The sequence below is a fragment of the Trypanosoma grayi genome, assembly GCF_000691245.1.
Source record: "Trypanosoma grayi strain ANR4 Tgr_445_V1, whole genome shotgun sequence".
Classification (NCBI taxonomy): domain Eukaryota; phylum Euglenozoa; class Kinetoplastea; order Trypanosomatida; family Trypanosomatidae; genus Trypanosoma; species Trypanosoma grayi.
In genome coordinates this window covers 1,269-13,923 of record NW_008826064.1, presented here as the reverse complement: position 1 = coordinate 13,923, position 12,655 = coordinate 1,269, and the positions used below count along the sequence as shown (strand labels likewise).

Below are 12,655 nucleotides of genomic sequence, written 5' to 3'. Positions count from 1 at the left end.
AGCTCTCCAGCGCCACGTCGCGGTTCCCCGTGCTCGCCACCTCCCCGCTGCTGTCATTGTGCGTCGAGCGGCCGCTTGGGGTCCGGCGCGCGAACAGCGCCGCGGGGTCGACGGCACTGCCAGCAGACAACCTGTGCAACGCGGCCGCACCCTCCGCAAGTCTGGGAGGCGTGTGCGGTGTTGCCGCTGCCGCTGCACTGTCTGCGGCATTCGGTGATGCTTGCGTCGCGCGCTTCCGGCTTTCACGCCGCCGCAGTGCTTCCTGGAGGCGGCGCACGATACTCGCCTTCAGCGTTTCCGTCATGAGTGTGTTCTCCACACCGATGAACGCGATGCTGCCGCTGTCTTCGCAGAGATGGACCAACTGACGCGCCGCGAGATACGTAAAGGGGTTACCACTCAGCTCGAGTACCTTCAGCGACGGATGTTTCCGCAGCGCGCTGCAGAGGGCCTTGACGCCGCCGTTCCCAATGCCGTTATCGCGCAGGTTCAGAGTGTGCAGAGCAGTGGCCTGCCCAATCACGCGGAGCAGCGGCACGACGCCGCGGTCGCCAAGGAAGTTGCGCCCGAAGTGCATCACAGTCACGCCGCTCATATCCGCGTTACCGCCGGGGAGCATGCGCAGCAACCCACTGTTTGGCGGAATGTGAAGTGCGCTGCACTCGCGGCGGTACATTTCACACGCAGACGTCATGACGGCACCGCTTGTCCCCCACTGCGATCCACACATATATATATATATATATATATTGATGCATATAGAGCGTGTGCGAGCAAGAGAAAGAAAAGCAAAGCAACGGAGGGTGAAAGAGTGTGCTATATACCAGATATACCAGGTATCGCCTACCTGAGAAAGGAATGGTGTGGCATGATCCGCATGTGTGTGGGATTTTTTTTTCTTCTTCTTCTTGTTGAAGGAAGAAGCGGCACACCGCGCATTTAACATTTCTCTTTTTACGCCTGGCTCTTCCTTCCGCCGCGCCTCCCACCCTGCCTTCCACACACAGACACACAATCTCTCTCTCTCTCCCTCTCCCGATGCCTCATTCTATCGGGAGCAAAGGTATATATCGAGCTAATGCGTATGACCCTATATGACGTGCGTACTTCTTGTTTTAAATCTATGCCTCCTCTTTTTTTTTTCTTCCTTCGCCTCTCTCCTTTTTCGTTCCTTCTCCGCTCATCGAGTTCCTACGCAAACCCATTTGGTCTCTCCTCAACATCGCATCTGTGTGTCCTCCTCTTATTTATGCCCCCACCCTCATCATCTTCTTCTGCTTATCCCCACCCACCGCCAACGCGACAGGTCCAAGGGATGAATGAATCAAGCAGGTGGCGTGCACGTGTGAGTGGGTGTATGCTCCTGCCATACAGCTGCGGCAGCAACACCAACGGGCAGTGGCGAAGAGAAATGTGTTGGAATTGGCCCCACTTTCGCTGAATACCAAAACACCGGATGTGCCTCCTCTTTATACCACCATTCACATACGAAACGAAACGAAAAAAAAAAAGGTGCCACATGGAAAAAAATGCTAAACTGTGGTGTGGTGCCTCTTCGCCTTCTCAATCGCCCCTACGAGCGCCGTTTTGTATGATTCAATTACCTCATGCTCCACACCCATCTCTTTTAACGCAACGTGCATTGAACTCAACCACGTTGGGCCACCATCGAGACGCGAGTGGATGTTGGGCCCCGCCCGTGTGGCATCACCCCCATTTACCCCGTTGCTATTGTTACTGTTATTATCCCTGTTGCCGCTGGCATGGTCCTGAAGCTCGTCCGCCAACAGGAGACGCTCGCGCTTCCAATCGCACCTCTCCAGTACCGCAAGAACTTCCCGGCTGCGACTATCATGCGCGGCGTAGCGCATCCTTGACTGTACACCTCTACCGAGCGGCTTGTCGACTGAGGCCAGCAGCAAGGCCAAAACGCCCAGCGCCCAGTCAAACGGGCCCAACTTCATTGCCATGGACGCAATGGCAAAAGGAACAGGTTCATTCGGGTGGCGGTACCCTTGCACAACGAAGGCGCTAAACACACGCACAGCCTTGCCGCGCACGTTATTTACCACAAAGTGACGTAGGAGATCTACGCAGTCCACCTGAAGTACCTCCCCCGATTCCGCTACCCTCTGTAGAACAATTTCCGCTTGGTTAAAGCGGTCTGGACTTCGACTCTTCAGCAACTTTTGCAGTGTAACACTCGTTGGGCGGCAGCCGCGCTCCTGAGTAAGGCGCAGCACCAACTTCGTGTCCTCTGGGTGGCCCTGGCGACAGAACAGCCTCAGCAGCACACTCAGCACAGGGGACCCGTTCGTCAACGGTGTGCCCTCCACCTCCATGCGGCGAAAAACCTGCAGCGCGGTATCTAGCGAGGTTTCTGGCTTTGTCCTCGCGAGTTCCTCGAGGCGAAGTGAAAAGAATGCTTGTGTACCGCCGCGCGTGTCCTCGTCGTGGCGGCGGTGTGGCGCCATGTTTCCCCACGCAAGGGAGCTAAAATGCTGGTTTGCAACACCGTCGTTCTGCGTCTGCTTGCTGAGGATGCGGAACGTAGAGTTCTCTGGCACGATGCCGCGGTCAAGCATGTCCTCGTAGTAGTTGAGTAATCCCATATACTTGAACGGGCCCGACTTCATGAAGATGAAGTTGTACGGACGCGTCGACACCGGCTCCACACCTGCTGCAAGCATCTCGCGAAAGACATCCTCCGCGTCCTCTGACTTCATTCGCATCACGTAGCGCTTCTCCAGCTGCTCCGCCACTTTTTTTGTGAGCGCAACGTCATTCTGCTGCAGGAATGCAATTAACTCCCGCATCTCGTCGGCGTCGAGAGTAGGGAATTTGTGCAGCGCGGCGGTGACAGCATCCGTCGACACGTGGCCCTCAACCAGCTGGTGGATACGCAACACCTCTAGTGCACTGTCGGCTGTGATGGCGAGAACGCGCAGGTAATCCGACGCCCGCTCAAAGCGCTCTTCGAAACTCTCCACAATAGTCACGATGTGCTCATCGTCACCGCCAGCGATCCGCTTCGCTGCGAGGAGCGCGCGTCCCCAGCAAAACTCCACTTTCTCCAGAGCAGCAGCTTCCTCTTCTGGAGTACTACTGCTACCTGTCGCAGTGTCAGGTGGCTGAGCGCTGACGAGTGCGTCGAGTTCCGGCATCGCCTGCAGCTCCTCGAAGCGTTGCAGCACAACAATGTCCTGCCCGGCCTTGTACGCACCAATGATGTCTTCGCAAAGAGAGTCCCACGGCAAGACCGTGGTACTCGTGTATGTGCCGTCACCCTTGACAGGACCGCTAGGCTCTGTGGTAGAGGACTTGCTGCTGCCGTTCATCATCAGCGGAAATGAAAAACAGGCACTCCGGCCCGTCTCTTGTGTACGACTACGGCCCGGACGGTGGTAGACACACACACACACATACAGAGAAAGCGAACAAAAACAAAACGCAAGAAAAAAAAGAAGCACAACAACAAGCACACCGTCGTCGATAACATGCAGTGGTGTTGTTGCTACAACAAAGCATTCACCAATGAAAAAAGAATAAATACATCTGGGGATATTTTCTTGTTTCCTTGGGAATAGTGGCTCATACGAGGAACAAAACACACACAAAAAGCAAATTCCACTTCTATTACCTCGGCCAATCTTCTCAACCCGGACGGTGAGTTGTTGTTGTTGTTCTCTCCTCCCCCAGACAACGTGGTCTTGCCGCGTCTCAAACAGTGCGTGGAATCGCTTGCTTCGCCGGGTACCACCACCACCGCCGCCGCCACACACACACAGAGACGTACAACAATTAGTAGGCGCATGGCAGAGGGGGAGGGGGAGGGGGAAAAGGGGAGGACTATACGGCGCAGCCCCTTCTCCCATTAGCGTTGCCGCTTTGGATGGCGCGCCTACACACTGAGCTTCTTTTTTTTTCTTTCTTCTCCCACCGAACACCACATCTATTCGGAGTTGTGCACCTCGAATATATCCGGGTCGTCGAAGTCATAATCGACGCTGCCGCGCGACCGTGGACTAAGGGCGCCGTTACCACACTTGTCATTGTCCTCGCCGTCGCAGACACCGTCAAGGCGGCAGCGTGTCCGTTTGCCCTTGACGAGTTTCAGGCAACAGCTGTTGATGGCAAGCACGTTCCACGGCGCTGTGGCAGATTCCGTGTCGGCGGTGGGGACAATAAGACCGAGGAGGCCGTCGCAGCAGCGGCAGCGCGCCTGCAACTGAAGTGAGGGCCTTTTCATCAACGCGGCGGATCCAGCGGCGGTGGCGTTGGTGGCGGTAGCGAGGCAGCCGATGCGCACCTCCACGGCGCGCTTGTTCAGCCGTGAAAATGCGGCAATGCCACGCACCGCATATTTGACTTGATACTTGGGCGACACAACAGGCACGCCGCAGCGGATGCAGGCGTAGTAACAGTTAACCTGGCGCGTTTCGCCGCCCTGAGTCTTCGTCCACAGATCCGTCGCGAAGGGATCCTCAAGCTGATTGCCGTCCAGCACGGCACGGACGCGCCCTGGCAGCTGCTCATCCCAGTGCGCCCTATTCGTGTATCCATCAATCGACTGCACCTCGTCTTCTTCATTGGATGCATGATGTTTAAAATCCCACCCACTAAACGTGCTATCGTCTTTTCTGGAAAAGAGTCCCTGTTTCTGATGCCGTTGTTGGCCAGAGCCATGCAAAACGGATGCCTCAGCCGTTGGCACCAGCGGGGTGGGGGTGGACGACGGCCTGCTAACATCCCGCATTTTGCTGGGCGTTGCGCTCGGAGACATTCCTCGCTCACGCACCGCTGTGGCATTACCAACGGGTGCCTCACCTTCGCATTGAGGGGTAACTATGCTCGTTCTAGCTTCAATTGTTGGCCGGGGCTTCGTAGGCACGCGCTTCGGTGGGGGTCTCGGCGCGTTGCGGGCGCAATTCCAGTTGCCATTGTTGTTGTTGTTATTGTTACTGGTGCAGTTCCTGTTCCTGTCTGTTTGACGACCATCGTTAGTCTCCACTGGTGCTGTGGACATAAACCGTGACTCCATACCGGAACGGTCACTCCCATTTCTTGCTGGCTGCCTGACTGTAGAGGCGTGCGATGCTGTTGCCGATGACGTTCGTCCGTACTGTCGTGTCGGCGACGAGGACGGGATGGTGTTCGACGGCTTCCTGTCGAGCGGAGAAAGCCGCCGACCGGCTGCACGATTGCGCCGCTTGAGCTCTGCAATGGCCGGGTGCACTCCGCGCATTCACAGCAGGAATGCCGCACAACACCTCGTTCTTCTTAATGCGGGGAACCAAGGGAAATAAAAAGATAGGAAACGGGTGACGGATATGTGTGGAAGGCGCAAGATGGCAGAGGTATACAGAACCACAGACACAGACACACACACACACACACACACACACACAGTGAGAGAGTTCCAGTAGCAACGTGTGTGGGGGGCGCACAACAGTCGTGTGTGCATCCGGACACGCGCTAGTGGAGGCGGGCTGGGAACTCCCAGCGTTTGGTGAGCAAGAACAGGAATAGCTATCCACACCACGCGCAACCTGCTGCATGAAGGCGGGAGGAAGGGAGAGAAATGGGAGGGAACGAAACAGCAACGGAGACAATCGGCTCACGGGGCCCACACACACACACTTTCAGCTGCACAGCGCACGGGTGGCCAACGAGGAGCGAAGAAAACAAAACAAAACGAAAAAAAAAAAGGAGGTCTCCCACAAACAACAGCAACTGCGCAATATTTACCGTCGCCTTATGTGTGTATGCTTCTGCCTTATATATATATATATATATATTTGCTTGTTTTTTTTTCTGTTCGTTCCTCCATCATCCATCGGCGACTGCTTGCCTCTTCGCACCACTTCCTCGCATCCCCCGCCCGCACAACCACGCCCTCTCTCTATTTATTCTGACCGTCTCCAGACGAAAAGACGAAGAGGACGATCAGAATAAAGAAGGCGGCTACTCCGCCAATCATAAGTTTACCCTTCACGGAGTTCCACCACAGCTGCTGTCGGAGGTCGCGGCTGCTGCGCTGAAAGCCCTGCGCCTGAAACTGAAGGTCCTCTGTCGACTGGACAATGTCGTCAATGCGCTGTCCGCGCTGAATAACGCGCTCCACGTTGTCCAGCGCGATGTCCTTCACCTCCGCCACAGTCTTCTTCAGCTTCCGCACCTTATCCTCAGACTCATCCCCCTCGCTCATACGCAGCAGCAGATCGCGGTACGGCTTCACAAACACGTCCACCGCCCTTGGTGTAAGCTTCGATACGCTCTCGACGAACATCTTGTGGAACATCTTCGCTGCCTCGTCCAGTGCGGCGTGCCCCTGCCGCCGCCCCACCGCCGTATCCGCGAGGATGGCGAAGGCGAGATCGTTGTCCGTCATGATGTGGCACGACAGCTGGTTGGGCCCTGCCGCTGCGGCTTCTGCGCCCTCAGCAGGGATACTGAGCGACGCCGCTTCGCTGTTATTCAGAGTGACGAGGGTGGTGGTGCGGAAGTTCGGCGCAGAACATTTGCTGACGACATCTGCCCACGCCGTCCCCGGGATGGCAAGATCGCTGGTGGGGCAGCCAGGGGCTTTGCACAACATGAGCCGGTCACTGAGACGCACCACGACGCCGCCGTAGATCTTGGAATTGCCCTGCATGCCACTGATCGGTCGTGCCTCCTATTGTTTGCGAATAGTGCTCTGCACGAGAGAGATAGAAGGATAGACAGAAGGAGGGAGAGAGAGAAAGAGAGAGGGAATGTGTGCGAGTGTCTTCATGTGAAAGGGAGCGTGGGAACATGGTGGCAGACCGGCGCGGAAGGGGAAGAGGGGCTGAGGGCCGTGACGGAGGAGGCCATTGGGCATGATCCACTCACCGCGGCGGCGGCACACGGAGGCGTGAGCGTGGTGACGTGGGGCCAAGGCACAAAGGGCAATAATAATAATAATAACAAAAAGAAAAGAAAAAGAAAAGGACGAGCGCAGACACAAAGAAAGCGTAATGGCAGTAAGGGAGCCAAGTGAATGGGGTACTCTGTCTCACTCCATATACATGTATGTATATATATATATATTTCTTTATACGTATATAGGCCCAACCTTTCTCTGTTTTCTTCTTCGTCGCTTTGCTCGTTGCAGGGCAACGCATCTCACTCGCTGTCTTTGTTTTCTTCCGCGCCCACTGCTTCACCGGGTTTGCCAACACAAGAAAGCAATGGAAAAACACCGATAAGGACAAAGACACACACACACACACACACACACCAAGGCCAGTCTCATCGCCCTCATTCATGCCCTGGGTGCTGCTGGCGTTCTCCATATTGGTCGCTCTGCGCCGCCGTGCCCTGCGAGATAACGGAGGCGCGGCACAGCGGGCACCGCAAGTGCTCCTGCAGCCACGGCTTGATGCAGTTGGCATGGTAGCAGTGGCGGCACGGCAGCATGACGACGGGGTCCGCGCCGCCCGCAAGTGCCTCGAGACAAATGCGGCACGTCGCCTCCGCAAAGGCCTCCGGGTGCGCGGCGCGGTCGGCCTCGTGCAACCCGCTTGGGAAGGTGACGAAGGAGCGCATCAGCTCGTCAACAGGCGGGCGGCGCTGAGCGGCATGCTCCGGCACATCCGAAATGGCGTATTCCAGCATGATTGTCGGGGCAACGAAGCCGACGGAGTTGAGGAGCGTGCCAGACAGTTGTGAGAGAATTCCTGCTAGAGGAGAAGGAAGTGACGAACTACGCCGCTCTTCCCCTTGCTGCTGTATACGCTGCCGCTGCTGCAGCGCTTCAAGTTCTTCGCGTTGCCCTCCATTCGTCACCGCCTCAATGAGCGGCGAGTGGCACATTTCGCAGTGCACGAGACCCTCGAGAGGAGCATGGGAGCGGTAAAAACGGAGACACTGATGGCAGTAGTACATGCTTACATTAGTTTGGGCGCACTCTCTCTCTCTCTCACACACACACAGACACACACGCACTCACACGGAGTGGCATTATGCGAGTGGATGCGTAAAAAGATAGAGAGAAGGGACAATACATTGAAATCAACGGAATTGTTACAGTTGTAGAAAACACACTTGCCATGGTTATTCCAACCAGAGGCCCCCCAAGCCCCACCCACGCCCTTTCACACACATTATTCTGTCATATGTATTGCCTTTTTTTTTTGGGTTTCATTCATCTTGTGGGTCCCTTTTTTTGGTGTTTTGCTTCATTCATTTTCTCTTCGTCTCTCCCCCACCCCCCACCTTCACATCCGCGCGGCATACGCCCACACGCAGCTGCACAAAAACAACAGGAGAAGGAAAGAACATAACAACAACAACAACAACACACAAAAAAAAAAATCGGCCGCCCTTGTATGTGTGTATATGTGTGTCTCGAGTAGAGCCACCGCAGTCTTACTGTGTTGGTGCAGACTGCCTGGTTGCAGCTGCTGCGTGGCTCAGATGCCGCATGCCATACACAAGCGCCAACTCCACACGCGACATGTGGCCCTTCGCCACCGCGTCACGGACTACCTCCACCACCGCGGCAGGTGCCACGTCAACAATAGTGCCGCCGCCGCCGCCGCTACCACCATCACTGTTGTTGCTACTGGCAGCGTTCTGCTCTCGGATAACGCGCACCAGCTCCTGCTCAACACCCTCCACACGCTGCTGCTTCGCCAGCTGCTCGTTAAATTGTTGCCGGCGCGCCTTTTCCAACTTCTCCATGGCCGTCTCTCGGTTGCTGAGAGCGCTGCGCGAGTCCTGCGCCTCCGCCACATACGCTGTCTCGCCGTCAATCGATAGCTTTGCCGTGATCTGTGTCTCCGTGACATTCGCAGCCTGCCCACCTGGGCCGCTTGAGCGCGCCGTGTCGAAGTGCACTGAGACCCGCTTCGGGTTGCTGAAGAGCGTCAAACTTACGTTGGGAAACACTGCGGTAAGCCTAAACGGGAGTGCCTCCTGCTCCGCTCCAACTGCTGCCGTTGCCGTCTTTCCGGCCAGGTACAGCCCCACACTGATGCCGTACGGGCCCAGAAACGCCGGTGGGGCAGGCACCATGGCCGGCGCACTGATGATATATCGCTCATTGGACATGTGGTGCAGCGTGAAGCCCATGCCGGCGGCCACCCCTCGCAGCGCCTCCACATCGCCCTCAACAGCAACGAGCGCGTCGTAGTTGGCGTGTGGAACGCGGCTCAACAAGAAGCGCCGCACAACCGCAACGTAGGCATGTGCGGCAGCGCCGTCCCGCCCCGCCGCTGCCGCCCACGCGCGCTCCTGCTCCTCCTCGTAGACATTCTGCAGCGCGGCGAACGCTTCGTCGGAGGCGTCCTTTGCGACATCGCGCGACGCGTCGCAGAGCCGCGCCACATCGCTGCAGAGACGTGAAAACTGCAGCAGCGCGTCACGCCGGCGCAGACGCTCAAGTTTTCGCTGCAGGGAGCGTAGTGCATCCTCCTTTTCCCGCAACTGCGCCTGTAGCACATCACTGCGTTGCCTGTCGTGCGCGGCGTCGCTGTGCTGCATCCTCTCCACGGCTGTGGTGAGCTCCTTGTTCTTCTGCCGCACCTGTCGCCACTCCATCTCGTGCTCCCTGAGCTCCATGTTCTCGGAGTTGATCAGCATCACCTCCTGCTCCACCTTCCGCAACTTCGCCCGCAGACTGGCATCTGTCTCCCGTATCTGCGCAAGCTCTTTGTGCGCCTTCTCCAGCTCCTCTTCTCTAGCGAAGAGTTTGTCACGATACGAGTTCTTCTTCGCCCGCATCACCTTGAGCTCGGCGAAGAGGGCCTCGATCTCTGAGCCCAAGTTGATCTTCTTCAGCTCGTCAATGGTGGGGCCAGAGCTACTTCCAGCGGCGGCGCTCTGTGCCGGGAAGAAGTTGTCAAACGTGGTCTTCTTCCCACTCATTGGGCCCTCCGAGCTTCCAGAGGTGACCGGCTTTGTTGTTTCCTGTTGCTGTTGTTGCACATTTTTCACCAGGTGCTCCATCACCTCAATGTTTTTCTGTGCAAGTTTGCCAATCCCCGGGATCTTGCCAATCGTCTTCTGAAACTCCAGCGCCTTCTTCATCATCTCCATCTGCTTCTCGGGCGGCTGGCTGCTGATCAGCTCTTGCATCGCCCGCAGCTTCTCCGCATCAAAGCCAGGCGGCATACCGCCTGCCCCGCCGCCGCCGCCGCCGAAGATCCCACGCACTCCGTTGTCGTTACCACTGCTGCTCCCCTTTTCCTTGTTGTTGTTATTGTCAGCCGCCTTGCCGCCGCCGAAGAAGTGGCGTCGCGCCACCACAACGGATGCCACAGAGAGGCCATTGACGTAACGTGGGTAACGATACATAACAGCAGCAATGATAGTGGGGGATTCAGGTAAAAGACACCCACTACAAGTACCGCAGGGAAATGTGTCTTTATATCCTCCTCACTCTCGTTATCTATAGCGTTCCTTTTTCGTTGCTATTTCTATTTTCCCACGTGCTGTGCTAAAATAAAAAGAAAATTGTGGAAGGCACTAAAGGATACGCGCAGCCACACTGCACACAGTCAACCCCAGCAGGCGAGAAGCCCCTCCTCTGCGCAAGTACGGCGCAGAAGAGAATGACATGAAGTGTGAACAAGACAGAAACGGTGAAGCCAGTTCACCCCTCTCTTTCTCTTTCTCCTCCTCTCTCTCTCTCTCCTCCTCCTCAACAGTCTCCACTTTCCCATCCTGCTTAGACCTCCCCCCCCCAGTCGAATCAGTCGGATGGCACACCGGGTAGCAGTCCCCACGCCCGCTTGGCCTCATCCATCGTACGGGGGTACTTCGCCACATCGTCGCGGTCGGCGTACCACCCGCTCAGGCCGGGGGCGTTGGCGCCCACGTAGCGCGGGTCCGGCCCAACGTCGTCACCCTCCATCGTCCACACCGCCTCCGCCATGATGCGCCAGCAGTTCGTGGTATTGGTGAGGAAGCTGTGCATGGTATACACCGTCATCAGCAGCACGTCGCCAACCTCCAACGATGCAGAGAGGAAGGGGTTGACGTCTACTGTGATGGCGCGCCCCGTCACTTCATCGATACCAGCTTGCTTGCCGAGCGGTAGCAGCTCCTGTGGGTCGTGCGTGTAGCATCCGTCGCCGCGAATATCGCCACTCTCCACCTCGTGTTGACCATACGTCTGCCGCAACGCCGCGTACGTGTCGGTGGAGTTGCTCCCTTTCACCACCACCGGCGTGCCCATGTAGAGTGGAATGTCATGCAGCGGGACGAGTGCCACGAGCGCCAGCTTCGTCCCCTTGTTGAGGTACACGCTTGACATGCGATGACCAAACGTCTCCTGCGGGGCTCCGAGGTGCAACGTCTGCACGTCGCACACGTTGACGGCGCCGCCGAATACCTGCCGCACGAGCGCCATCACGCTGGTCCCGCTCACCGCCGCACGCAGCGACTCGGTGTACGTGATACGCGGCGGCGGCAGCTCCCCGCTAGACGGGAACGGCACGCCAAGGGCAACGCCATCGTGTTCCGCCTGTCGCGCCCGGTCCTCCGCGCGCGTCCATCCGCACTGTAGCATCTGTTGCGCCAGCTCGTCGAGCGCGGTGTTGAGTGTGGTGCGCGGGATGACATTCTTGAAGTAGAGGTAGGCGTCCCGGTCGAGGCGGTGGCGCAGCTTCGGCGGGTCGTAGTACAGGTCGTTGCTGGGCACGAGCGGGTGGAGGTCGTGCCCGACCGCGAGGCAGCCGCTGCCCAACGGGTACTTGAGCCGGCCGTGTCGACTAAGGAGACATTTGCGCATGCGTGCGGGTCCGCGGTTGGAGCGCCTGCCTTATGTTAGTCTTTCTCTTCTTTTATTCCCCACCGCCGCCGCCACCACCACCACCACTACAAACGATCCCTTCTTCCCTCTTAATGGTCGCAGAAAAAAAAGCATGAAAGAATGGAAGCAACAAGGAGGCCAAGGTGTGGGGAATCAGTACATATGCACAGAGCAAAAAACAAAAAAAAAGTGACGTAGATTCGGCTGTGTTCGGATTCTGGCGGGTAAATTCACGCAAGTGACACAACACCAGCCTCTGCTACTGCACAGATTGCAGACGCCCAAGCAGGCCCCGTAGTCGCGCTACGTGCAGTCGACTGTTTTGAGGAACTTCCCTGCGTACAGTTGACGGAAGTTCTGCTCCCCGTTGTTCCGCACCGCGCAGAGGTCGGAGCGCAGCAGCAGGTGCATGTTGCGGCGCTCGTCAAAGAGGACCACTTGGCCTTCCTGTCGTGAGTGCTCCGTGAAGGAGGCGATGCGGCTACCGCTGTTGTCCACCTCGTGCCACGTGAGGCTCGTCCCATCTCGGAGAAACGAGCCGCCATCGTGTTTCCACGCCCGCATGCCCTTCTTCACCGTGCACTCTTTCGCCACCACGACAGACGTCGGCGCGGCAGCGGCGAGGAGGAGGAGGAAGGCGAGGAGGAAGCGAACAAGTGGGCGGTGGGGGGGAGCCCAGTCACGCATTGGGTGCGCGGGCACTGACGGCGATGTATATGGCATTCACTACACCTATCCGGCGTCGCCAGAACACACAGGCAACGAAGAGAGACGGAACAGCAACACAAAAAATGGCAGGAGACAATATGCACAGTGGCTGGCGAGCATCCTCGCGGCTTCTCCATGCGGAGACGAAGCGAGAGAGAGAGAGAGAGA

General features: G+C 57.3%; 8 protein-coding genes across 8 annotated transcripts; all 8 read right to left on the bottom strand.

Annotated features, from left to right (window-relative positions):
- On the bottom strand, positions 1–730 carry DQ04_04451080 (putative calpain-like cysteine peptidase; the record flags this gene model as incomplete). The annotated part of the gene is made up of 1 exon (XM_009313585.1): positions 1–730. A coding segment is annotated over one exon (730 nt), but the record flags the coding sequence as incomplete, so codon positions are not given.
- Positions 731–1,532: 802 nt separating this feature from the next.
- On the bottom strand, positions 1,533–3,341 carry DQ04_04451070 (hypothetical protein; the record flags this gene model as incomplete). Its single annotated transcript, XM_009313584.1, has 1 exon — positions 1,533–3,341. One exon carries the CDS (start codon positions 3,339–3,341, stop codon positions 1,533–1,535), a length of 1,809 nt encoding a protein of 602 aa, XP_009311859.1.
- Positions 3,342–3,952: 611 nt separating this feature from the next.
- On the bottom strand, positions 3,953–5,245 carry DQ04_04451060 (hypothetical protein; the record flags this gene model as incomplete). Its single annotated transcript, XM_009313583.1, has 1 exon — positions 3,953–5,245. The coding sequence occupies one exon, from the start codon at positions 5,243–5,245 to the stop codon at positions 3,953–3,955; it is 1,293 nt and encodes a 430-aa protein (XP_009311858.1).
- Positions 5,246–5,902: 657 nt separating this feature from the next.
- On the bottom strand, positions 5,903–6,655 carry DQ04_04451050 (vesicule-associated membrane protein; the record flags this gene model as incomplete). The annotated part of the gene is made up of 1 exon (XM_009313582.1): positions 5,903–6,655. The coding sequence occupies one exon, from the start codon at positions 6,653–6,655 to the stop codon at positions 5,903–5,905; it is 753 nt and encodes a 250-aa protein (XP_009311857.1).
- Positions 6,656–7,281: 626 nt separating this feature from the next.
- On the bottom strand, positions 7,282–7,836 carry DQ04_04451040 (hypothetical protein; the record flags this gene model as incomplete). Its single annotated transcript, XM_009313581.1, has 1 exon — positions 7,282–7,836. One exon carries the CDS (start codon positions 7,834–7,836, stop codon positions 7,282–7,284), a length of 555 nt encoding a protein of 184 aa, XP_009311856.1.
- A 555-nt stretch (positions 7,837–8,391) lies between these two features.
- DQ04_04451030 (type 11 methyltransferase) lies at positions 8,392–10,320 on the bottom strand (the record flags this gene model as incomplete). Its single annotated transcript, XM_009313580.1, has 1 exon — positions 8,392–10,320. The coding sequence occupies one exon, from the start codon at positions 10,318–10,320 to the stop codon at positions 8,392–8,394; it is 1,929 nt and encodes a 642-aa protein (XP_009311855.1).
- Positions 10,321–10,717: 397 nt separating this feature from the next.
- Positions 10,718–11,758, bottom strand: DQ04_04451020 (phytanoyl-CoA dioxygenase; the record flags this gene model as incomplete). Its single annotated transcript, XM_009313579.1, has 1 exon — positions 10,718–11,758. One exon carries the CDS (start codon positions 11,756–11,758, stop codon positions 10,718–10,720), a length of 1,041 nt encoding a protein of 346 aa, XP_009311854.1.
- Positions 11,759–12,082: 324 nt separating this feature from the next.
- On the bottom strand, positions 12,083–12,343 carry DQ04_04451010 (hypothetical protein; the record flags this gene model as incomplete). Its single annotated transcript, XM_009313578.1, has 1 exon — positions 12,083–12,343. The coding sequence occupies one exon, from the start codon at positions 12,341–12,343 to the stop codon at positions 12,083–12,085; it is 261 nt and encodes an 86-aa protein (XP_009311853.1).
- Between the last annotated feature and the right edge of the window lie 312 nt (positions 12,344–12,655).